The 24,751-nt window shown below is 38.8% G+C and overlaps 2 protein-coding genes across 2 annotated transcripts; both read right to left on the bottom strand.

The window, feature by feature from the left end:
- Positions 1-2,721: 2,721 nt before the first annotated feature.
- On the bottom strand, positions 2,722-4,558 carry LOC104427927 (LOB domain-containing protein 16). Its single transcript, XM_018864983.2, has 2 exons — positions 4,113-4,558; positions 2,722-3,566 (listed from the first exon to the last, which is right to left on the bottom strand). The coding sequence occupies exons 1-2, from the start codon at positions 4,395-4,397 to the stop codon at positions 3,138-3,140; spliced, it is 714 nt and encodes a 237-aa protein (XP_018720528.2). The 5' UTR covers positions 4,398-4,558; the 3' UTR covers positions 2,722-3,137.
- A 3,122-nt stretch (positions 4,559-7,680) lies between these two features.
- Positions 7,681-19,099, bottom strand: LOC104426598 (poly [ADP-ribose] polymerase 1). Its single transcript, XM_010039704.3, has 20 exons — positions 18,688-19,099; positions 16,956-17,005; positions 16,658-16,862; positions 15,739-15,925; positions 15,313-15,649; positions 14,915-15,110; positions 14,686-14,847; positions 14,508-14,568; positions 14,337-14,400; positions 14,016-14,267; positions 11,703-11,940; positions 11,495-11,607; positions 11,342-11,418; positions 11,056-11,216; positions 10,035-10,226; positions 9,781-9,889; positions 9,595-9,677; positions 9,347-9,484; positions 8,957-9,139; positions 7,681-8,176 (listed from the first exon to the last, which is right to left on the bottom strand). Exons 1-20 carry the CDS (start codon positions 18,832-18,834, stop codon positions 8,129-8,131), a joined length of 3,003 nt encoding a protein of 1,000 aa, XP_010038006.2. The 5' UTR covers positions 18,835-19,099; the 3' UTR covers positions 7,681-8,128.
- Positions 19,100-24,751: the final 5,652 nt, after the last annotated feature.

A 24,751-nucleotide genomic window follows, 5' to 3' on the forward strand; every position in this document is an offset into this window, starting at 1 on the left:
TGGCAATTTGAGAAGCAGTTACCGGTTTGGAAGATCTTTTGAAAGGCGAAAGATTGATCCAATTTCCTATCTATTTCACGTCTTTCTTCCGATTCCTTGTTTGGTTGTCAAAAGGCTAGAGAAAAGAACAAAAACAACGTTCTTATTTGCATAGAGAAGAGACACATTTGCAATCTAGCAGGGAATAGAAAATAACAAAAACAAGAAAAAAGTCACTGCCGATTTGTAGACCCACTTAGGAACCAAACCGAACGAGTTGGTCCAGTTTAGTCCAGTTTCAGAATTAGGTAGGCCGATTCTTAATTTCACAAACTAAAAACTGACTCTATTGATTCGGTTTCAAGTCTCAAAGTGAGAGCCACTCACCATAAAATCGATCAGCCCCAGTGTTTGTGGACTCAATGTCAAGTGTTTATATCATAGCGCGTCTACAATTAACTCGTGCAACCAAGGCCATGATAAAGCTGAAGTCTCACTACCCTTTTTCTTGGTCAAGCGAAACCCAACCTTGAAGTCAAGTTAATCATTGTTTATGTCACATCATATATATAAGACCATTTTTATATTACAATATTGACTAATGATAAAATCAGAATCACGCAAATCAAAGCAAAACTCGCCGCGAACAATTCGACCAAAAATTCAATGAAACCGTTCCATTCATATCGCCAAGCAATCGAATCTTTCCTTTCTCCCCACCTTCGAAACCCGCCTTCGTTTCTTCGACTCGCACTTGTTTGAACAGGAACGTGTGCCCTAGGTGAGCAATAGACCAGACGAAGGCCCCGCGACAAGTGTGAAAAGAGCGACGGTTCGACATGATTAATCTAATCTAATCAAATCAGAGCCATTATTAATGAGCTGCAATCCATCGTCACAACGTTCCTTCGCCTGCTCGTGACCCTTTTGCTTTCTATTTAAATATCTACTCGTGTCGCCTACTAAGCTTTACATCTCTTTCTCTTTCTCTTCCTTTTTCTGGGTCCTCACACCAACTTTTTCCTGACAAGTCTTTCTCTCTGGAACTCACGCTGAACTAACGTACAGTAATCGGCCCATTAAACTATACTTAAGAATTGTTTAGACACGGTTGCTTTCCAAGTCTAAGCAATGACACGTATAAGGAATACGCTTAAGCCATTAATTTTGCGCCATTGTGCATTGTATCTTACCTTTTTAAATGCCTAATGAATCCGAAAGTGGGTCGCTTGCGGCTTGACTGGAATTGATGGTCAGATTATTCCTATAATATATGCCAGTGTGCCGGGGGCTCGATGCAATTCGAAGATGACGATAAAATTCTTATGAATTATCGACTGGGATTAAGACTGGTCGATCTGTCTTGTAGTAGCAAATCATTATAGTACTCGGGCTTGGACAGTTACGTGTATTTTTCACTTAAACCGTGAGATAATTAAGTTCTCGACCGCAAGTATAAGGTTGTCTTCCCACATGTTTGACATTTGTTTAGGGTTTTGGGGTGCTTATTGGTTGGACAAAGTCTTTGCAGAGCCCAAACACATACTAATGATGTATCCACATGCATTCAATCAAGGGGACATTTGGTCTTTTAATATGAGTACAGAGAGGCATAGAGTAGTGGATTTAAATTGAAAAATTGGGACTAACGTTAGGTGAACCTGCTCATTAGGACATGAGGCCTAGGGCAAAGGATGGCCCCCTCTAGTACTTCACCTGAAGGATTTGGGGTAGCCATAATAATTATCTACAATCATACGACCTACTACTGGTGTGCTCTAATCCCCAGTTCAATTGTAATATAGGGGAGCGTACGTGCGCGACTTCAATCTGCATATTTTATATAATGACAAAGGGTCAGCATCTATTATAATTGAGAATGACTCTTGATGCCAGAAGAGCCAAACATGTTGTGTACTCGATTCATTTGTACAAGTGTGCTCTAATCCCCAGTTCAAATATTGGCGTTTTTCATTATTCGTGAAGTTAATTAGGGTTCGAGCTTATGTATGGCTGCGGCCAGTCTTTTTAGTGAAGTCTCGGAGTAAAGCTACATTTGATACAAGTATAAAATCTCAAATTAGATCAAAATAAGTCATACCTCAAATCACATAGAGATAGAGAGAGGTGGCGATCTTATAGTGATTTCCAGCGATGTTATTGGTGACACAAAAGAACGAATTAGTTTTTTTTTTAATGTAAAATTTAAAAAAATTCTTATCAAATTTTGGTCTATCCCATCCTTAGGTTTGGACAACTTATCAAGTTTTTTTTATAAGAATTTATATGAATATATTCCTCCCAAATGACGTTACCAAACGCCAAGTATACTAATTTCTGTTGTATTCGCCCTCAAATGTGTGCGGTCGACTGCGTCCTGAGTGTTTTTCTTTACAACAAGTCATTTTACTTGAGTCAGAAATGACGTGAATATTTACATAGCAAAATTATAACTTAAACTGAACAGCTCGATCCCCATTGTTCTGTTGAACAACTTTGTGTGTAACCTTGATATAGGGTAAAATAATATGACCCAACATGAAAGTAGAGAATACCTAATTTTTTTTAAGAGATAGACAGCAGAAACCAGGTTGGCCATCTCTCCAACCTCTAGTTAATTTGAAGTTTTTATAGTGCATGAAGTTGCCTAAATAGGGACAAATGCAAACTGCTCTAGATCGGGATTGTTTATGCAAGTCGAAAGCCTGCACTTAACCGATTCATGAAAATTATAGGGCCTTCTATAGATTTTTAGGTAACTGAATGTCTGTGCTTCCTTGATTCTAAAAACAAATAAGATAGTTGATGAACCTTTACTGCATTTATGCAGTTACATAAATGATGGATCTGCACAAAGCCTCCTTTCTCTCTAGGTGAATTTAAATGAATATAAATCAACCCATTTTGAGGTCCACAAACGCATACGCGAGAGAGAGAGAAAGAGAGAGATTGACTGGATAGAAACTCTGATGGACAAGAAACTTCCCCTACACCCGCCGGCCTGTATCAAATTAGGCTAGACTCCTTTTGTGTTCATCTTTTCAATTTCCCCCTAGATGGGTCTCTCTAATATTTACACCATTTTCGGCCAAACATCATCACCATGACCATCATGATCAAGGCATGAAGGACCAGACCAAGATTGAAGACCATTGCCATCACGATCCGTTCCTCATCATTGTATGGGCAAGAGCTTGAAGCTCGCTCAAGTCGCAGTTGGGGGGTCTCTTCTTGGTGGTGCACGATGAAGGTGGCAGCATGAAAGAAAGCTCTTGATAATTGTAACAGTCATCTCTATTACTCTCCATCTCGCGATGAACCATCATCATTGCGCTGTTGCTGTTGTTGCTGTTGTTGCTGTGATCGATGGACTCGAGCGAGCTCGTGGGAGAGGCTGAATTGTTGCTCATCATCATCATGTGATTGGCCGCGAAAGCTTGGACTCCACTCATGTTATTATTACTACCATCACCTCCCAATTGTTGATGAGGGTTTGGCATTGCGACGCTGTTGTTTATGGAGTTCGTCATCAGATTCTGAGCCAGTTGGGCCTTCACTTGCATCAGCTGTGCTTGTAGATATACGACCTGTGAAGAAATCACAGAGAGAGAGAGAGAGAGAGAGAGAGAGATTCCAAAATTAGAGTTGGAGATTGATGTCGTGTGCTGTACCAATGCAAAGGAGAGTCGCGATCAATCTAGAAATTAAACACTCATGCAGTACCGGTCGATCTTTCTTGCATTACACTCTACAAATATAGGTGGAAGGGTTAAGATGGACAAGAACTCATGAGTCTCTCCTTAAATTTCCCTATGAGAACAGCTTCGTCTGGGAAAGAGTAGCAGGCATTTTCAGCAATGAATTTCGAACGACAAGGAAAAAGTTAAGAAGCGGAAATCCCAGAAAAGTGAGAAATTCACATGCCAGGACAAAAATTCTTAGATCTTTCTCCTAAGTTTCTTGGTCAAACTTCGTATTTTTTTTTTTTTATCGACCCTTTAACTGGAAAAGGAAAGAAAAAGGCTCAACAGTAGTTCAGATTAAAAAAGAAAGATGATGCTCAGAACACAGCATATCGAATCGCGAATTCAATGAACGATCGCGGTCACGGCGAGCAAGGGCGGGATAGAGACCTGCTGCTGAAGGGCGAAGATGTGGGAGACGCAGCCGTAGACGGGGTCGCGGAGGCGGGCCTGGGCCTCGTAGGCGATGGTGAACACCGCCTCGCAGCGCTCCGCGACGGGGACGTGGAGCAGCAGCTTCGCCACGTTGCTCGCCCCGAACACCTTGTGGATCGCCGCGAACCGCGCCGGCCCTTGCTCCGTCCTGAAGTAGGGCGCGAACACGCAGTCCGCCGCGCACTTCCGCCTCAGGAACTTGCACGCCCCGCACGGCGACCCCGCCCCGCTCGACCCCATTTCCGGACGGTGACGGCGGCGACGGCGACGGGGGAGGGAGACAGAGAAGGTGATGCGCACGAGCGCAGTGGGGATGAGCGAAAGGAATAAAGGCAAGATCGCAGAGCTCGCAGATTTGCACGTACTTGTGCTCTGATGATGGATGGAAGGGAAGGAGAGGTAGGGAGCGTGTGGGGCAGTTCGAGGGTGTCCTTTAAATATAACGGGAAGGACCAAGTACATTCTCATTTCTTTATGTGCAATTATTGTCTTGACTCGTTCCATTCCAAGAAAAAGAAATAAAATTACTTACGAGATACCTAAGCCATTGTTTATAGACTATGTGCAATTCATACATTTTCTTCTCTCTCCCTGTTTTTTTGGCCCTTCCCCACTTTCCTCACTATTGGTTCTTATAGCTTAGAATGTCAACCAATTGTCCAAATCAATGATTGATGTTAAAATTCTACTATCAATGCGGTGAAGAAGAGATATCAAATGTGGTCCAAGAGATTAATGCGAGATTTTACCAGCTCGGAGCTGGCCCACCGAAGGTTGATTTTCGCATCATCGGGAAGATCATTGAGCATTAGGTTTGACAATGACGCTCGGGATATCTAATACGCATGGTACTATACTTTAAAAACAACGGCGGAATCCGCACATGATGTAGTTTCCTAAATACAAATCTGCGGCGCGGTTATTGATTGTGATTGATTCTGTACATCACATTGCCTTCTCTAAAAATGTTGGTAATGCGTTGTCGTTTATGGTAAAATTATGAGTGCATCTAGATGGAACGCTTTTGCTTGCAATAGAGACGGAGGGGACAGGGAAGGTCTGCTTGTTGGGTTCGGAGGGCACATCGACTTATGGGCTTTGTTGCAATTTGAGTTTAATTTAGGGCTAGGAGGGGGGGGGGCCCACACTTTTTGCATTATTCGCAGAAGGAAGCTTATTTATTTTATTGTCGCACGGTTTGGTCCTTAATGGAAAAAGTTTTGGGGCCAAAGTTGTAATTTCGGGACTTGTGGGGGGAATTAAAATAAATGGGTTCCGGCCTAATTAATTAATTAATTTATTGTTGTTGTTTTTGTTTACTATTATTTTCGGTCCTTTTCTCCGCCGAACGCCGCACCTGGGAACTGCTGCTTTTTTGTCGCCTTTTTCTGACGCTGACCAAACCAGGAGGGGATGGAAATCGAAGCGGCACCCGTCGGTCACGACCACCACCACCACCTCCACTAGTTTGGCCAGCTTAAAGATGAAGATTTGCTAGTTCTCAAGAAATTCTCTTGTCAATGTTTGATAGCAATTCATATATTGGTGGATTGCCATGTCGTGATACGTTCTGGATCAACCTTAAATTAAAAAAAAAATTAAATATCATCAACTATCTTCATTCGAACAAATGATCGAAATTGTTACGAAAACTATGATGGTAATTATAGAGTATGGTGACACGTCATATTTATGTAATTAGCAAATGAGACCAAATGCATGAGTTGTTTGATAACTTTTGTGCAGGACAAGTGTAATCGAACAGTTCTCCTGGGGGTAAAGAGATGTGAATTTACTTTGTTTCGAACGTGGAAAAATCCAACGTTCTAAGCACGAGGGGAGCTAAATTGTCAAAACAATAAGTAGGCCTTGACTTTTCGAAGCCTAGGGCGAAGAAAAATTAGGAGATCGGCTCGAAAATCGGTTCGGGAAGAGATGGGATTGAAGCTTCCTTTTGTTTAAATCAATAAGGGGAGCAGCAATTAATTAGCAATGACTAGTCCGCCTGTGCCTCGTTTAGAATGCTCCAATTTATTGCATTAAACATTGAAGGGGAAAAACAGATGGGGGAAGGGAACCAAAAAGGGAGGCGTTTATTTCCTAAATTTTTCCAAATAAGAAAATTTTCCCATTTAGATTCAATAAACTATATGTGGGTAAGATGGGAAATTTGAGGATTTTGTGAAAAGGGTTTAGGGCTATATTGACGGAATCAAAAGATTATAAATTTGAATTGATATTTGTACGATAAGTTAAGGATTGGTGTGATAATTTTTTCCAAAATTTAATTTTTTTTGTTTGGTTTTCCAGTTGGAAATGTGAAAGAAAAAAAATTCCGAATATTCCAAGTAAGTCCCCATCATTTTGTACTTGGTTAAAGTCCAATCCGACTCTCGTGGTCACGTTTGAAAAGAGAGGGAAAAAAGATGGACATAATCACGTCCCTACCACGTGATTTTAACCTTGGATTTTGATCGAACTTTTGACAAAATGGGGTTAGGAAGAATGCATCGGCTACTAATCCGAACTTTCTTGTGTCCCGGACAACGTGGCTGCCGTCATAATTAGGGCAGAAGGGAGTTGCTAATCAAACGGACCACCGACCGCGCGGACGAACATGGTGGCCATCGTCCGATAGCGACGTTCCGACCGACTCCGAGAGGCGATGGAAAGGTCGGGACAAGAGGAAAATCGGGGCGTGTTCCGGTGCTCGGGACAATGAAACAACGTGGGTGATCACGAACTCGAACCTGCAAAGTCAATCACCGCACGTACACAACGCGAAAAGCGAAGCCACGCATGATGTTGCAACAGCAACATCACCAGATTGATATCGTAACCGTGACCCAGGAAAATGGCTGTTTGCACTTACCACCATCCCGCCAACCACCCAGGCCCCCCCACCTAAACACGTAAGCGGTCGGAATCACCGCGATCTGTTTTCTCTCCTCCGGCCCCCCACCTATCGCGTCTGTCGGTCGTGATGAGGTGATCCGCCCTCGCCCCATCCCGCACTCTCGGCGAGCTGTCCGGTTGAATCGAATTCAAGGGGCGTGGGGGACAAAGAAATTGTTGAAGTCACCATTTCCCGCTTCAAGATCATCTACTTCAACCGACGAGACCCTCTTACCGAAATTACAGGTAGATTCTCCATTCCATATGCGCCGACACAGCTTGCCTGTCCAATTTTCAACGTGAGATATTCTAGCAATCTTCTTTGGATCCGCATTGAGCTGCAAAGCATTCATTAACGAGAATTCAGCTCTTGACAAACGGTCAGGACCATCAGACAGTATCTGGAATCAAGAGGACAATGGCCTTCATGATGCTCGCTTACCCGGTACTTGATCAATCACACTATATGAGTCTGCCTTCGCCAACACCGATGTCTGATGGACCATGAAGGAATCATCCGCACACATGTAAGTGACGTACCAAGTCGCCACACACGTAATTCACAGTAGTTACAGAGGATATATCAGTTCTCTACTGTTCTCACTCTGCACCATACTCCCATGAAACATGCAAGAAATTATGAAATATTTAAAATTAACAATTCATCACCACTGAAAAGAGGCAGCATTGCAAACTCTCAAGAATAGTCACGTTTCTGGGCAAGACGATATGTCTCGGTCCCTGAACCAAAGACATAGTAGTCTTACACATAATCTGCAACCCCTTGAGACAATTCACTCAAACCATACAGGACACAATAATTCTAAGGCGCTTGCAAATGTCAATTACAGAGCCAAGACCGAAACTTGACTACTCGTAGCTAGGAGAGGAAGTTCTAAGATCTCCACTGAACCCCAAAATGAGATCTTGCCCATGATGAAAAATAGTGGTTAACGGGTATAAGTGTCAAACAACCCAGAAACTGAGACTCCCACCAGATTGGCCACTGGGTGCTATTTACATTCAGCCTATACAAAAATGCAAAAAGCAACCAACCAACACTTTTAGCTGCTCCTTCACCTCCTGTGGTGAAACCTCACCTTCAACAGAAATTGCATCTTAACCTGTTAAAGACGTCACATCCAACCACTAGATCAGTAGACAGGGTAATGGATAGTTATAATCCGTGTCAAGTTCTAAAGAAACACAGTCGGAGGGTAGTAGTAACAAAGCAGGATACAGCTTGCATTAGTAACAATGAAAGAATACCAATATCACACTTCAATGTTCAAAGACAACAAAGAACTACTTCAAGACTCCAACTGCCCAACATAAATTATGACAGGATGCTTGAGGTTGCCAGTCAAGTGATAGTGTGCATGCAAGTGATATTGAATGCCTGTTGGCAGTGAGAAAGCCTACATCACTCCATTTGCGGCAAGAATATATGGTTTTTTCACCAGATAGGGACAAGATAACCCTTCACTTCCTTCCTCTTAAACACCTTCATATGGCTATTCTGTTTTTTCTCCCTTTGTGACTTAAATAATTGAATCCTCTTTATGCAAAGCTCTAGATTGTCATACAGTAGAAAAAAGATTTAAAGGGCTCACTGATTTGTGCTTTTCAAAAGGCAAAAAGCAACTTTTTGCCCTCCCACCAAAATTTAAAATATTGTCCGAATTTCAAATAATTATGAGAATTATTTATGAATCACTGGTCAAATTTGTATAAGTTTCAGGTATTTTGGACTATGAAAAAGTCAAAGTATATATGCCATAAGATTTAGATTAAATAAAAAGTAAAAGTCTATCCAGACATAAGAAAGCATCGAGCTAAGAAAATGCAAGCACCAGTGAGCTGAATTATGATAATTAAAATTGAATTTTAAAAGATACACTTACTTGAGCTGTATTATAAACAATGTACTCATTGTACAGAAGCTCAGAGGCTTTCACATTAGAAGATACTGGTTTGCCACAGGGAACAATAACATCATCCTTCCATTTCAAGTACTCTGACTCCAGGGGTACTGTCTTGCCTAGACCTTTAGTAGAGTGTTTGCCTCCTGGGGGCTTATCTATATACTGAATGACAAATGAAAGAAAGGGTAATAAGCCCCTCTGGCAAATAAAAAGTTTAACATGCAAATTTAATGAATATTGAGCTACAAAAATGAAGCAGGATTCTAAATTATCAGAAACTTCTCCTATAAAGCCGTTTGTCAACAGCATATAGAAATAAAGGAAATCAGTTGTCCTTTCAGACCTAAAATACCTAATATGCACACATACCTTTGCCTTCTTAAGCTCATGGACCTCTCCCAAAGCAACTTCACTCAAGAGCATTAGTCCAACAGGATTTTTCTTGTCAGTGAAGCAATACTGGGCACTTTTACTGACCATGTCAGCAAAATATAATCCTTTTCCAAACTGCATAACAAGTGAATTAAATTTGCAGATAAAGTTTCAACATATACAATAAAAACCACACGCATCATATAGAGAGAGAGAGAGAGGAGGAGGAGAAGGAGGGGGAGAACCATGTAACCGGTTGCTGGAGCTTCAGGAGGAGCAATTCTCAGTCCTTGACTGAGTATACCTACAAAGTTTGTCAAGCGAGAACCTGTGGAGCAGAGACTTTTAGTCGCTACGTATCATTTTCTCTGCAATAACCACTCAAACGAAAGATCATGTCAATCCTTCAATGAATTAAAGGTGTCACTAACCATGCCATAAAAGCATTCTATTCCTTAGGTTTTGTCGGAAGGGAGCAAATTTATCAAATTCCCCCTCACGTTCAAGTGAGAAGACATCCTCCAATTCTAGTGTCCAATCCTGAAAGACAAAAGAAACATAATAAATATTCTACTAGAATTGGGGGGTGTGTGTGTGTGTGTGTGAGAGAGAGAGAGAGAGAGAGTGAGTAAAGAGAACCCAGCGAAGCTAAAGTCTACGATGAACAATCAGAGAGTACACCAACCGTGTGAGTAGGTGCATGGGTCTTATGTAGATACTTCTCGATCAACTGATACTCTTCACTATCATGAGGAAGGGGGTCAACATTACATCGGAGCTTTTTATACTTCTCATCAAGCGAATCATCATTATCAACATCAAAGCCAACCAGTCTAGAGGCAATTTCAATGTCCTGAAGAGCTTCTAACATTTTCACCTGCCATGAAGGCAAGAACACATTTGACATGCTAATTTCAATGAGCCACTGTGGAAAGCAGCTAAATTCACCAAGGGATCAAATTGGTTATAAACCATGCAGGGAAAAGATACATTCATACGTTTGTATCCACAAATTTGAAAATATCAAAGCATCAAACCCAGGATGAAAGAATACCATGGTAAAGTACAGGATGAAACTTAAAGCAACTTCACCAGATAAAATCCTCATTTTATTTGGTTGTAGTCTGACCTTTAAAATATTCATATAGTAAAGGTTCCTGACTTTAAAATTTTAGAAAACGCTAAAAGCAATAGGATAAAACCAGGGACTATTAGTATGAAAATTATGACATGCTCTGCAATTTTTGCTTCCTGTAGTCTGATGGCACTCACGGTGACAAGAATTTCAATCTCATTCTCATTCCAAATGTTCCCAAGTAATCACCGTCATAGCCAGTATTGCATCTACTGCCAGATACTGGTCAAATATCTCAATCTTTTGCAGTTTGAGTTCATGTTGCAAAACCAAAACAAAAACCAAAATGGTACATTGATTCTGGCCGCAACAAGAAAAATTTACGTGGGCTCATGCAAGGAGCCAGCAAGTCACGAGTGGACATTTTCTACCCGAAAATGGTGTACGTTTCTTGAGTCATATAAGAGAAGACTTCTTTCATCCTTACCTCACATGTAAACATATGAGATGACACAGATGAGTACTATTTTGACTAGGTAGTAATCAATCAGCCACAATCTCATTGGCTTCACAAGAAACACATAAAATTAGGTGATGAAACATGCAATGCATTTCGCAGTGCATTCGCTACCTTGGACTGAAAATCGTCTTCATCCTTGATAACATGTGGATGAATAGAGGGGATGACTGTGAAAAATCGGTTGCTAGCATCAATGAGCAAACTTTCTTTGACAGATGGATCATGAGTTCCACCATTCAATAGATTCTGTATGTCTGTTAATGCTTCAAAACCTGTGATAAAAGAAGTATAACATCACCAAACCATCATTCCTGAATATAATCTGATTACAGAACAAAAAATATGGCATTTCAACTGGCTATACAAATCACAAAAGATCGATACTGAAATCAAGTACCTTTCCTTATGTTAATTTTGCTCAGTTTTCCAAGCGGCATTTCTGACATATTGATTTCAAATTCCATCATAGCAGATCTGCAGTCAGTATTGGACTTAGATAGAATACAAAGCACCATAGGACATGAAATTCTATTATGGGTTATCATATGACCTATATGTCTCCACATTAAAAAGCATCCTCATCAGTTCTTTCAATGGAGGGGCAAGCTGGCTATCTGCATCATCTGAGGTTTTCTTTGTGGCCTGTTTGCTGACTCCATAGTCCTACAAATCAATCATTTGGAAAGTTAGAAAGAAATAAAAGTTCACACTAAATTGAGTATGTTTGCATTGGACTAGGCAATATAAATGAGAAGTACAATATCCAGAGGGTAGAATCTGCCAGGTTGCTTCTGAAAATTCTCTTTTGACTCCCAAGCCTCCCATGGATTCCCCGTCTTTTCAAGAAACAACCGTTTGAATTGATGGATTGCATCTGATTTTGAAAGCTCCTCTAATTTGCTTCCTCCAATTTTTTCATTCCCCACTCGACCCCATTTGCGAAAAAGGTAACAGTCCGACCCTCTATCTTCTTGGATTATTTGGAGGATGTAGTAACTTCGCAGCACAACCATAGACAGTTGTCCATCAGCAAGAGTAAAGTTTAACCAAAACAAAAGGCATTTATATGGACATCAGGCAGTCGTGATGTAGACTTTGATCAGAGTTCAGCAAACTGAAAACAGGCATACGTAAATTGAAAAAGTTGAAAATAAAGAACAATTTCCTCATCAATTATGCAATGTAGCTCCAAACTAAAAAGCTTACAATCAGCTCATAACATTTCAAATCGACCAATTATCCCCTACTAATTAATACATAGTTAAATTAACACATTTCATGATAATTTTAAAATTTAGAACTACTGCCGATAGTTCAAGAGGCTTAAGCAATTACATTAACGCAAGGTTTAATAATCAAATAATATATTAACAATCTATGAGATCATTTTTACCACCAAAAAAAAAAAAAAAACAATCTATGAGATCATCAGTAATTTGATCCTTGACTTTAGGAAGACTGTATAAGTGAAAGATTTGTGAAAATTAATTGTGGAAGATAAGATCATGCGCAATTTGATCCACCCAATATACAATCTCATCACAAAATCATTGATTTTATAACCTTTTTAATCAATGTATTTGCCATCACTATTTGTTACCTTACTTCTTGAAGCAGATTAATTTTCCATTCCTAGTTTACACGTTGTTGACTACAAGCATACCACTGTCAAACAAGAATATATTTATGTATGTATATTGAATACGCATGTCTTTGTACACATGCACATACATCCAAAGTCCACAAAGTCTTCCTTTTGCTCCCTAACCTGTAAAGCCCATTCCAATGCAAAAGTTACATTTTAAATGCTGCAATGAAGAACTGACCACTTTCAAGTATAGTTTGTATCATCTTCTATGTACGAATATCTGTGCAAGAAGCCCCAACTTGGTGACATAATTGAAAGAAGAAAGGAAACTTATCTTGAGAAGCAAATTGCAACTAAGAACCCCATCCAAGCCATGGTAGTCAATTGAAGAGAAGTAATTCATAGGAACACAAACATAAATATGCCAGGAGAAGAAAACAGAGGGCAGGGGTGAATTAAGACAAATCTGCCATCTCTTTTCCTCACTTTCTTTCAGTTTCGCTTACGATGTCAGTTATGAACGTGAACCACTGATCCGACATTTCTTTTATAATATAATTGGTGTTCCAAAATGCATAAAAAATGACCTAATGTCAGAGATCTTATTGGAATAATCAACTCCATCCTAATATGTCACCTAGTTTAAACTATCTTGTAGCTTCTTACACCCTCAAAGCTTTTGAAAGAGGGACAATCAGGCCCAATATTTTTATGGCCAACAGGTAACTCTTTGTCAATTCAACAAGTAATTTCTTCAGAAGGTACTTTGCAGATTTCCCCTCATCTATTTTAAGAAGAACTTGAAAAGTAAGGGAAATTTGCCATCATTTTTAGTGATTAACAGGGCCAACCATGAATTCTTTGTAGATGAGACAGATATGCACTCAAAGTAAATATGCAGATCAAAACGTGTGTAATTTCTTCTAAATTTGATACATAGTTTCATCTTAACGTCTAAAGAAAAGATAAAATCTGCAGATCAAACATCGAGGTCAAAACAGCTAATAGGTCCTCATTTGGGGTATATCATAGGTCTTGGCTTAACAGGAAGCTACTGATCAGAGTAGCACCATGATTCCAACCAAAGTTGTCGATCAGATTGCAAAAAATCAGTTGAAACATCAAGCCATTACTTTAAAAAAAGAAAAAGACATGCCGAAGGGTTCATCCTCAGAGCTTCTATAGCTTCCCATTGAAGAGAAGAGTTGTTGGAAGATTAATCAACCAACTACCGAGGAAGCATAGCAATATCAATAAGGCTGTATTAACAAGTCATACTGAAATCAGGAACAGAAAACCAATGAAATACCAAACTGTAGTTTATCCTACAAGGTCTCTTGAAGTAAATCCAGAAACTTTTTGTTCTTCCTCAGAAAATCAAATCCTTGGACATCTAAGCCACATGCCCAAGCATGCGCGCACAAAGGCAACAATAAGAAACAAAAATGAGGGCTAGATGAACAATATGGACTCAAGAACTAACCTGTTTACACCTGTTGATAAGTCAGACATGTTCAAAGTAGTATTATAGATGCTTTTTCCATCCTCCAGGATGTGACCAGAGTCTTGCATTCCAGACGCTTCATGCACAGCACTTCGCCCTTTTACTTTGACAGTAACTACACCTGAAGCTTTGCCAAGGGCTTCAACTTTATAAAGATCAAATGAAAGCTTCTTCTGTCTCTTAAAAGAGTCAACCAGATAATCCTCTCTAACAACTGGTATTTTCATCCTCCTGCCAAAACAGACTGCCACATTAGCTTAAAACATCTCATGTTGAAGGCCAGCCTTAACAGTAGCCTACCTAGCCTTTCTCATCTCAGCCTCTTGATCATCCAGCACACCACCAACAACTAGGCAATTAGTGTCTGTCATTTGTCAATGCAATGTACATTTATCACTTCAATCGCCTTGAACTTGCTGAAATGAAGCAAGAACGGAGCAAGTATCCACACTTCAGTTCATAGAATAATACCTTTCCTAATCTTGGCATGAACTTGCCCACTGGCTTCCTCAATTTTTGATTTCCACTCAGTCTGCACAAACACTACTGCAATAAATTTTCTGTCCAATGCAGTTATAAGTTGTTTCAAAATGCTATTGTGTATATATCCATAGTCGTTCTCCGAAAAGCTAGAGAGCAAGAATCATACAAGAGATTCCTTCGCTGAGCCAACAATGGCAACTTTTAGATCTCCCAAGCTTTCAGTTCTTGATGATTGAGACTGACAACCAAGCTGACCTCTTAACGGACTAGCAGCCGAGGGTGGTGGAAGAATTCGAATGGGCTTCTTCCCTTTCTGGGATTTAAACCACTGTAATAGGGAAAAAGAGAGTTAACTAATAGATAACTTTGCAGATGTGATACATGAGCATATTTACCTTTTTCAGATATTGATTGTCTGTTCCTTCTGGGATTTTCCATTTCCCTTGGACACGTTCTGGTTCTCGAGTAGAATAAGAACACTTGCTCCATGCTGACTGATACCCTTGACATCTATACATGCCACCAGAGTATCGAAGAGAACCAGCACAAACAGGGCAGCAAGCTAGTGCTCCAAACAACATCCCATCAGCACTAAACAAAACAGGTTCCAATAAGAGTTGTGTGACAATAAAATATTAGCGAGTGCATTGCTTCTCTTGAAAAAAGTTTATATACTGGTTGTGAATGACACAACAAATCACTGCTGGAGGCACTAATCAAAAAGATCCAAATTTGGCATAAAAGCTAAAGTAGAAACCTACAACACAGGTGAGGCATATGGACAAATATTTACCATTTATCACGCAAATCAAGTTCAGATCCTGTTGAATCTTGATTGTTTGCTTCAAGCATTTCACGCATCTCAGAAGTTGTGACATGCTTCTTCAAGTCATCTTTCAATGCCCATAACTCTTTGGTCTGGGCCTCTGGTGTACTTTCTAATTCAGACACTTTCATGTCTTCGTGATCAGCATTCTTTAAAGAAACAACCCTGCTTGTGCACACATCTCCTTCAGCTTTGATTGCTTTTGACTTCTGCTCACCAGTAACATCTTTCTTACGCTTCATTCCAGCTCTGGAGGTTGGCCCTTGCACAATTTCTTCATTCTTTTGTGGCTCATGCTTTTTCCCTAAGAAGACAACCGCAACACAAGGCAGTAACAGGAATCAACTAGGTGCTCTCTATGGTATCTCAAACATAGAACAACAGATTTTTTACCACTCTTTGCTGCTGAGGGAACGCTTTTAACCAAGTCTATTAGCGGTGCCTGATCAGAAACAGGAAGGCTGTCCCATCCACTTATCTTGTCCAGTTGGACAGATGGAGATATCTTCATGAAGCAATGTGCATGATGCCATGCCAAGCTCCTGGGTCCTTGACCATCAGGCTTTATAGATATCCGTGTCTGACATTGAAGATCACAAATATCAGGAAAAGTTGTAGTAGTCTATGTTAGTGGCATTAGAATAAGAAACTATGCTGACTGGATGCAAACATTCTGTTTTCTTCTGTTCTATGTTTTTTTCTGGTGATAGATGTCTTTGATTCCTTTGCCCTTAGAAGGATGCATTCATTTGTAGTCAAAACCTCTTTCTTGTCAACAAGTAGATTTACTTACCAATTAGTTGTGATCAATGTATACTGGTTTCTAAGCTTAAGCTCTGGGTAGCATCCACGTATAAAGGTCTAGTCAAAATCTTTTTAAAAAGGTGAAGAGAATGGATAACTTCACACTTTAAGTATGGTTAGGTACTTTTATTTGAACTTCACATTAGAAGGAGTCATATACCAAACAACCAAAAGATCCCAGGTTATTAATCCAAGTCACCAAAAGCCAATAATAAAATAGTCCCTGCAAATAAACCCCTAAAACACTATACCTCCACAAGACATTTGGTATGATAAAATCCTAGCAAAAGGTCATCTGCAACCTAGTAAAATCTTTTCCTTGCAGTAAACAAAAAGAGCAACCACAAAAGTACTATATTGTACACAAAAGCTAGTTGACTTACGGTTTCCTCTATGCAACAAAAATGCTTGCTTGCTGTTTTATTTATATGGTTTATGCTATGATGCAACCATGATGAATAAATGCTTCACTGGTAGATAGAGCTAAACAAAAAGAATGATATCATACTTCCCCTTTCATAATCTTTTGACCACATTGCCTGCAGGATGCACGAGATGTTGGTGATGCTTCAATGCTGCACTCTGAGTCAGAGGAGGAATTTTTGGTTGAAGGTCCATCATTTTTGGTTGCAGGACCACGACTCTCCACATATTTTCTGATCTTTTGTTGATCTTCCCAGCGAAGCAACTCCACGCCTTCAACATCATCAATCCTAGTGGAAAAATAAAAAGCCCAAGATTACTTAGTAAACGGCTCTTAATTAATTAACGAAAACTTACAGAGGCATAACTGCTAGAGATCGTACGCTTTTATTTGATTTGCTTTCCTCATAATGCAATCAGCATGATTCCACATCTGCTTGAAAACAAGCACAAGTCAAATCTCCACAGCTTAGATATCTCCAGATTGTAAAATAACATAAGAAGCCTTCAAATCAGATTCAAAATGAAGCTTGTAGGTCAGAACATAGTCAGAGAAGATGAAAATTTATAATCACACTGGAACTATTCACAATTAAATATGAAGAAATATAGCTTAGTAGGCTTGTTCTCAAGTAGACCATGTAGGTAGTATTTACTTATCACACCAGGCTCACACTGTGTGACACATTATTAATTTGTCACATAATTCATATACACATCTAGCACATGGCTTTTGGTAATTAATTTCATTGTGATCCTCAAAAACTCATCATATAATGACCTCTTTGGTTTTTCATGATATGGAAAGTCTGAGCAAATTGAGCAGTAACTTCTAGTAACTTAAAACTTATTGCTGACTTGCTTAAGAAAGAGAAAAGTGGATGTTTTAACAACATATTTTACTTTGAAGGCATCACCAACCTTCAAGTATCATTGTTCCATAGATGAGACTCAGATTAAATCAATCCCAAAGTTTGAACAGGGCTAGGCACCTTAAAATCATATCATATTGATTGTAATCAGTAGATAATTGCTCCACAAAACCCCAAGAAAATCTTGCTTGAGCTTTTCTTTATTACTTTTCCAAGGATAATCCAAATAATATCAAGAAATGTATCATAAGGGTAAACACTTGTCCCAAACGACTTTGGAAGGCAAGCCGCCCATGAAAATACCAAGAGAAAGCTGTCATTTGCAACAAGCTATAGGTATAAAATTGAACTTACCCACTGTATCAAAAGCAAAGAGCATTCTATTCCTTTCTTTGAAGGAAATTGGCTGGAGATTAAACATTGATCTTGAAACAATCTCTATTTTATCAAATATGAGGGTGATGGTGCTCACACAAGAAATTGTATCATGGTAAAAGTTATTTAATGCATGTCACCCATTTTTAGGCCTCCTTAACCTTCTAAATGAACATAGATTGCAAACATGCTCACAGGGCTGAATGCTGCATATTCACAACTAAGCAAACTTGAGTGACAATGTGCCTTCGTTCTCTATGTAATCTCCATAAACGTGACATCTGCTACACAGTAAAGTGAAGCGTGCTCTACCAACAAGTGAATCGTATGAAGTAGGATTTTTTTTTTTTTTTGACATGGCTCCCTTCTGCGTCCCTCTCAGCTTAATCCCAATAGAAAAGTCCTGCTGAAAGCAAGATGATGAACATGATCATACCAGACAGCTTCGCTCATTTGGGAAACTGGGTAATTTGAAGACCATTTCAAACAGAAATCAACAAGTTATTTCTATCAAAATGCTACACAGGCATCCAACGTTACCCCTCGGTGAACCCATTAGAGGGCCTTACAGGCAACGACAGGCCGAAAAAACCCAACAACTTGACAACTTAACAACTTAAAGTAGACCCGCCTAGGACAGCGAGCAGGAACACAAGCGCCTTAACTAATACGACACAAAAACGACACAAAAACCAGACGTCCCATCGAAAACCAAGATATGGGCAAGCAGAAAACATGATCGGGAATCTACCGTGAAAGGAAAAATGATAGCTTTGAAGCCCCTCAGATTACCGCAACAAAAACCCACAGGAAAAAAAAAAAAAACTAAGACCGGCATTACGTGTCAAGAGAGGGGGGGAGAGATTACGGGGATGAAGCCATCGAACTGAGAGGACTGGACCATCTTGCCGAGGCGGAGCTTCTCCTTGTCGATGGTGTTCTTGCACGACTTGCACGACGATCGCCCCGACTTCGCGTACTCCACCCTCCAGGGTTTGGTCGGTACGGTCGCCATTGCTGTCGGAACCTCGCCAAGGACCGAATCGGAAGACAGCCAAGGAAAGAAGGGAAGGAGGTGACCACTGATCAGCGTCAGCTCATGAAGGACGAAGCAGCAGCAGCAGCAGCAGCGGTTTGGGTCGAATCCTTCGTGCCGCGGTCACTCCGCTCGTCGCTCGACTCGCTACTGAGTGCTAATCAGCTGCTGTGTCGAGGCTTTTCGCGTTGGGAGCATCGGGGCTTGGCCCGGTCGAATTATCCGGCCCTGGATTCGACTTTTCGTTTGCATTCTACGTTAAGACGACTTGTCCCGTTTGGTTCAAAGGAGTTTTAGGTATTTGGATGCATTTGAAAAGTCTCATCAAGCATTTGAAATATTGAAAGCCTAAAATAGGTCCGGGACCTAGGGACCTATTTTGGGCATTCATCATTTTCGAAATGTTGCTCGTCCTAATTAATGAATTTTATCCTCAAAATATTATGAAAAATTTAATTTTACCAATTTACAAAAGAAAATCCTAAACTCTCTCTCTCTGAACGTTTTTCTCTATTATGGCTTTCTCCTCCATCACGCGACAGCTCTCTTCTTCGTCTATCTGTGATTCGCGACATGATAAAGGCTGAAATTTGTCGCGACGAGCGAGCAAATCTGAGGTGTGTTGGGGTGCTATTTGGAGTGAGAGGCACGAATGCGATTCTAGAGGTGAAGCGGTTCTGCTGCGATCGCCCCAACCTTATTTTGCAGGCTCTCACTTGTTGTGAAAGTTCTTTCTTTTCTCTCCACCCATGATGTGCAATTCTTGATTCTTGTTGGAATCGTAGGCGAGAAACCGCTTGTTTCTAAAATGCTTGATTTTGGAGCTTCTATCGCCTATGGTCATGCGTGTCTTTGAATTTGGAAGTGGGAAATGGAATGTTTTCTGGTGATTGAAGTCTAAGCTTCCGCTCGCAATGTTGAGTTTTATGCAATTTCACATGCTTTCACCTTTGATGTTTACCCAAAATGAGGTACGGTTTCTGTATTTTTGTAGTGAATCGAACTCCTTGCTGATGATGATTTGCATTTAAGCGAAGGAACTGGGATAACCCTTTTGGTATATGTCAGTGAAGTTGGATGGATTGTATACAGAATGTTAAGTCTTTTCTGTCTGAGATTGGATTCTTTTAGTAGGTAGTGTCACGTTGAGAATTATGTGCTATTAATTGTATTGTTCATTTTAGAGTGTTCTGCATTTCTATGGAAATCTTGTCTCTAGCAGCAGCAATATGCGACTAGTGGCTTTTGTATTTTTCGGAGTGTTCCTCTAATAGTAACAGACTTTGTGATTGTGATTTGTATGTTTGCAGATAATATACTTGGCAATAGTTGGAGGAACTTATTTCAGCGTGGCAAAATCGTGCTTCAGTTATATTCCTGGATATTATTTAAGTGGAATTCATAGGTAATGTTTGAAAGGATTTATACAATATTTGGTGCTAGTCAATTAGCTAGTATGATCAAGGACGAACACTTGCTTTGATATCCCAAATCATCTTGGGTGGGAAATATTTTTGGCTTTATTCGTCATCTATGCGATTTTTGTTTGGGGTGTCATTGCATTCTTCTGATTGTCTTTAAGGTGGAAATTTTCATTTGGAGCTTGAGGTATTGACATTGAAAATGATCTAGAACTTATGAAGAATCAATTTTCCCGCCAGTGGTATGCCTGCCTCTATTTGAATACATAGATCCACGAGTATCTTGATCTTTGTGTGCCTCAATGGTAGAGTAATTTAATGTAGAATGCATCTTTGGATGGAAACTCTTGAAGGTCAGGTGCCCTGTGGATGGCTTGGAAAACAAATGCTTTTGGGAGAGATATGAATGAGTGCAAATAACCTCTATTACTTAGCTGAAGTCGCTAGACCTTTTGAAACTATAAATGTTAGAAAATAATGAAAAGTAATTATCCTCAACTCAAGCAATAATTGTTGTGGTTAAAAACTAATAATAAGCCTCGTTTGGAGTATCAACTACTGGAACTCTTAGAAATCTAAGAAATAATGTGAATACACCAGCTATTGCTATCTTATATGTCAGAGAATTTTGTTCATTTTTTATATGTTATGTAAACTATCTTCTGCTCTAAAAGAAATCCCCTGCTCCAAAATTGTGTGATATTCTCAAACTGTCAAATGTGAATTGATGGAATACACTTGTTTGCACTCGTTTGTTTATATTCTTCATTCGGATTGGTTCATGGTTGATTTTGTTTGTTTGTGTCTCTTAAATTTGGTCATGTCACTTTACTATTAGATGAGTTCATCAAAGGAAAAGACATTTTGGAGCTCGGAAGATGTAGAAACATTTTGTAAGTTGTGTATCGAACAAATTGAAAAATGCAATCGTCCTGCAAACAACAAAAGAGATGGATGGATAGTCATAATTAGTAAGTTTGAGGAGCTAACAAGCAAAAAGTATGATAAATAACAAATGAAAAGCAAGTGGGATAACCTCAGGGAAGAATGGAAAAAATGGAGGTCATTACTTTACAATGAAACTGGACTAGGATGGGATTCAAGGAAGAAAACCATTGATACGAGTGACGAATGGTGGGAGAGTAAAATTCAGGTTTTCCTCACTTCTTTTTTTACTTTCATGTTAAGTTCACCTTTAATGATACAACTTATGCAAATGCTTCATTATAACGGGTCAATCCAAAGTTTAAGACTTTTAGGATGAAAGGCATACATCATGATTTTGAAATAAAGTTAGATATGATGTTGAGAGATACAGTTGCTACTGAAAAAATCACATGGAATCCTACACAAGATTTATGTATTGATAATGATATGGAAACCATACAATCCGGTATCGATGATGTTGTAGAGTCTATTGATGAAAACTTGGAGGATTATGTGGATGAAACCGTTGTTGAACCAACTGGAACTCAAATCCGTAAAAGAGTCGTGTAGACTTCAAAGATGCAAGCTCGAGGAAAGAAAGATAAGAAATTGAGCACAAGAGAGAAGCTTAGAACACAAATTAACAGGCTGCTTACAGTTGTTGAGAGTAGGAGCACTACTAATGCTGCATCCAAAGCAACCAATTTAGTCGGTCCTTATGAGGACCTCATAGACATATTGAATTCCATATCTGAGATTGTGGAAGACGAAAACTTGTACTTTTTTGCAATTTCTCATTTAAATGAAAAGATAGATAATATGTAAGTTTTCATGAGTTTAAAGGAAGATGCAAAGAAAGTAAAGTATCTCAAATATGAGTTGAGAAGAGAATCAAGTCTTCGTAGATAGGATGTTAGCATCTTATTATTTTCATGTTTGAAGCTTAGTCATTCCACTTAGTTTCTATCCATAGATCTTTATTTGTAGTCCTTGTGAACCTAATTTCAATTAATGTTTGATGTTAGAATTGTTTTCATTTGGTTTTCTCTTAATGTGATAGTTTGCATATATGCGATGGTTAATACATTGTTTCTCTTTATATTTTGTTACTTGAAGCAGTTATGGATGATTTACATTTGCAAACAATCTTGTATGACCTCAACATATACATGTTATGTATGGTTAAAAGAGTTGATTGACGAATATGTTAATCAGATAAGGTGCTACAATATGTTTAGAAGGCATAAGATTGTATTTAATAATTTAACGGATGATTTAGTAACACGTTATGGCCTTCGAGGATCTAAGAATATTGATGTTAGAGAAATTGTTGGTATGTTTCTTCATATTCTAGGATATGATATAGGTAATAGGTTCGATGCTTGGGGGAAACCATAAGTAGGCATTTTAGCTTAGTTTTAAATAAAGTATGTGATATAGGAAAAGATTTGATCCAACCAACTGATCGACAATATAGAGAAGTTCCAGAGAAAATCAAGAAAGATCGACAATTTTATCCATATTTTAAAGATTGCATTGAAGCTATTGACGATACACATATTCTAGCGATTGTATCTACATATGATCAAATTCGTTTTATTGATTGAAAATGAACAACAACTCAAAATGTGTTAGCCATATGTAATTTTAATATGGAATTTGTCTATATTTAGGCCGGTTGGAAGGGACAAGCTAATGATACCCGTATCTTTTATGAAGCTATTGGAAGACGTGACACATACATTTTCTCTATTCTCCTCCAGGTATATTATTTAATGGTTTAGATACATCCATATATCTAATTGGCATATGTTGATTAAATTTACAAAATATTTATATAGGTAAATATTACTCAATAAATGCTGGATATCCAAATTCGATTGGTTATTTGGAGCGTTAGATATCATTTGCCAAAGTTTCAAAAAGGTCCTTAGAAGTGTTCAACCGTGCCAATTCCTCACTACGCTCGACAATTGAGCAAGCCTTTGGTGTATTAAAACAGATGTGGGGGATTCTAACTCATACGCCAAGTTATCCATATGAAAAGCAAGTGCAAATTGTCGTAGCGATAATGACTTTGCACAATTATATATGAAGAAATAACGTGATTGATACGGATTTTGAACAATCAAAATTGGATCACAATTATGGATATTCAGTTAATCATGATGATGCAAATGAAGGGGTAAGTACTTCAAATTCGTATGCATCTCTGGATATGACACGTTTACGTGATGAAATAGTCATGAGTTTACAAAGTTGTAGAGGTTTGTAATACTAAGTATAACATATTTTTTTGTTCTAGACATATATGACCATGTTTACTATCATAAAATGACTATCTTTTTAGTCAAATTTGTATGAGAGGAACTTGATTTTATTTTTCTTAATAAGAACCTCCCTTTTTTATGCGGTGCTTACTCAAAAAAATTAGCATCCACAATCGGTAGCTTCAGCATCCACTGAATAAGTTCACCTTTTTTTTTCTAAATCATTTTTTTTCGACAATCAATAGCTCAACTTTTTATCAATACACTAGAACGATAATTAATTAATGAAGATGATTAATACTACAATAATTTTAAAAAAATTATTCAAAGTTGAAAACAAATCTAAAAAAACCCTAAGCCAAAAGTTGAGTTTTACATCTAATCTATAATCAAATTCTTTCAATATAATTTTTAAATAAATTTACTAATATGTATCTTTTACATTACTCTCAACATGAAAATGTAAAATATTATATAGTCATTATTTCTTTTTGCAATTTTAAAAATACAAAAACTAAAAACTTAATTTGGCACCAAAGGGCTTTTCAAATATATGTTTACCAAATAGTCTTACATTTCCTTAAAGAACTTTTCAGTTATAATTTACCAAACAACCTTAGATTTCTTCAAAACTCTTTGGGCTAAAGGCTTTTGCATTTGACTATGGCTAAAGACTTTTCCTAAATGCTGAACCAAACGGAGCATTAGGTGCATTTGGCCATTTGTTTTGCTCCAAATTAGGTCGGCAAAAAAGAGTGCAAAATGATGTTGCTTCCGCCATTTGAAATGGAAAAATTCAGCACCCCTTTCGGCGCTAACAACATCGATAAGTGTGGTGACTGTGGACGCTAACAACCGTTATCGATTTGATAGGTGTGGTAACTGTGGAGCTCCTCTTTCGCAAGCCGTTTGTTCATTCCTCGCCCAATCCATCTATTGGAGCTCATGAGTATCCTAATTTTAGTAGTGGCTACCATGAAGAAAACAAGAGGTAGAAGAATGATGAAGAAAAGAAATGGAAGAAAATATTGGGAAGAGAGAAAGAGAATCGATTTCTTTGAGCATTGTTGTTTTGAACTCCCATATCCATCATTTCGTTTATCGTCCACTCCTGACTTGAATTTTCTTTTTTTTTTCTTTAAAAAGTCACATCGGACTGAAAATTCATTATAAAGACCATGTAGGAACCTCTTTGTCAAAATATGTCGCTAGTGACACTCAAGTTATTGTTGTTTTCACCATTGTAGCGCTTAAGTTATTGCTCGAAAAGTTTTGTCA

Source organism: Eucalyptus grandis, chromosome 11, assembly GCF_016545825.1.
Source record: "Eucalyptus grandis isolate ANBG69807.140 chromosome 11, ASM1654582v1, whole genome shotgun sequence".
Lineage (NCBI taxonomy): Eukaryota > Viridiplantae > Streptophyta > Magnoliopsida > Myrtales > Myrtaceae > Eucalyptus > Eucalyptus grandis.

What these genes read in the sequence shown, in the direction of transcription:
- LOC104426598 (XM_010039704.3), bottom strand. Translation starts at nt 18,834, where the DNA reads ATGGCGACCGTACCGACCAAACCCTGGAGGGTGGAGTACGCGAAGTCG. An exon ending in AAAAGATTATGAAAGGGGAA is followed by an intron (nt 15,926 to 16,657) that starts GTATGATATCAT and finishes CTTCAATGTCAG; the next exon opens with ACACGGATATCTATAAAGCC. An exon ending in CCCATGCACCTACTCACACG is followed by an intron (nt 9,890 to 10,034) that starts GTTGGTGTACTC and finishes TTTGTCTTTCAG; the next exon opens with GATTGGACACTAGAATTGGA.
- LOC104427927 (XM_018864983.2), bottom strand. Translation starts at nt 4,397, where the DNA reads ATGGGGTCGAGCGGGGCGGGGTCGCCGTGCGGGGCGTGCAAGTTCCTG. An exon ending in TCTTCGCCCTTCAGCAGCAG is followed by an intron (nt 3,567 to 4,112) that starts GTCTCTATCCCG and finishes ATTTCTTCACAG; the next exon opens with GTCGTATATCTACAAGCACA.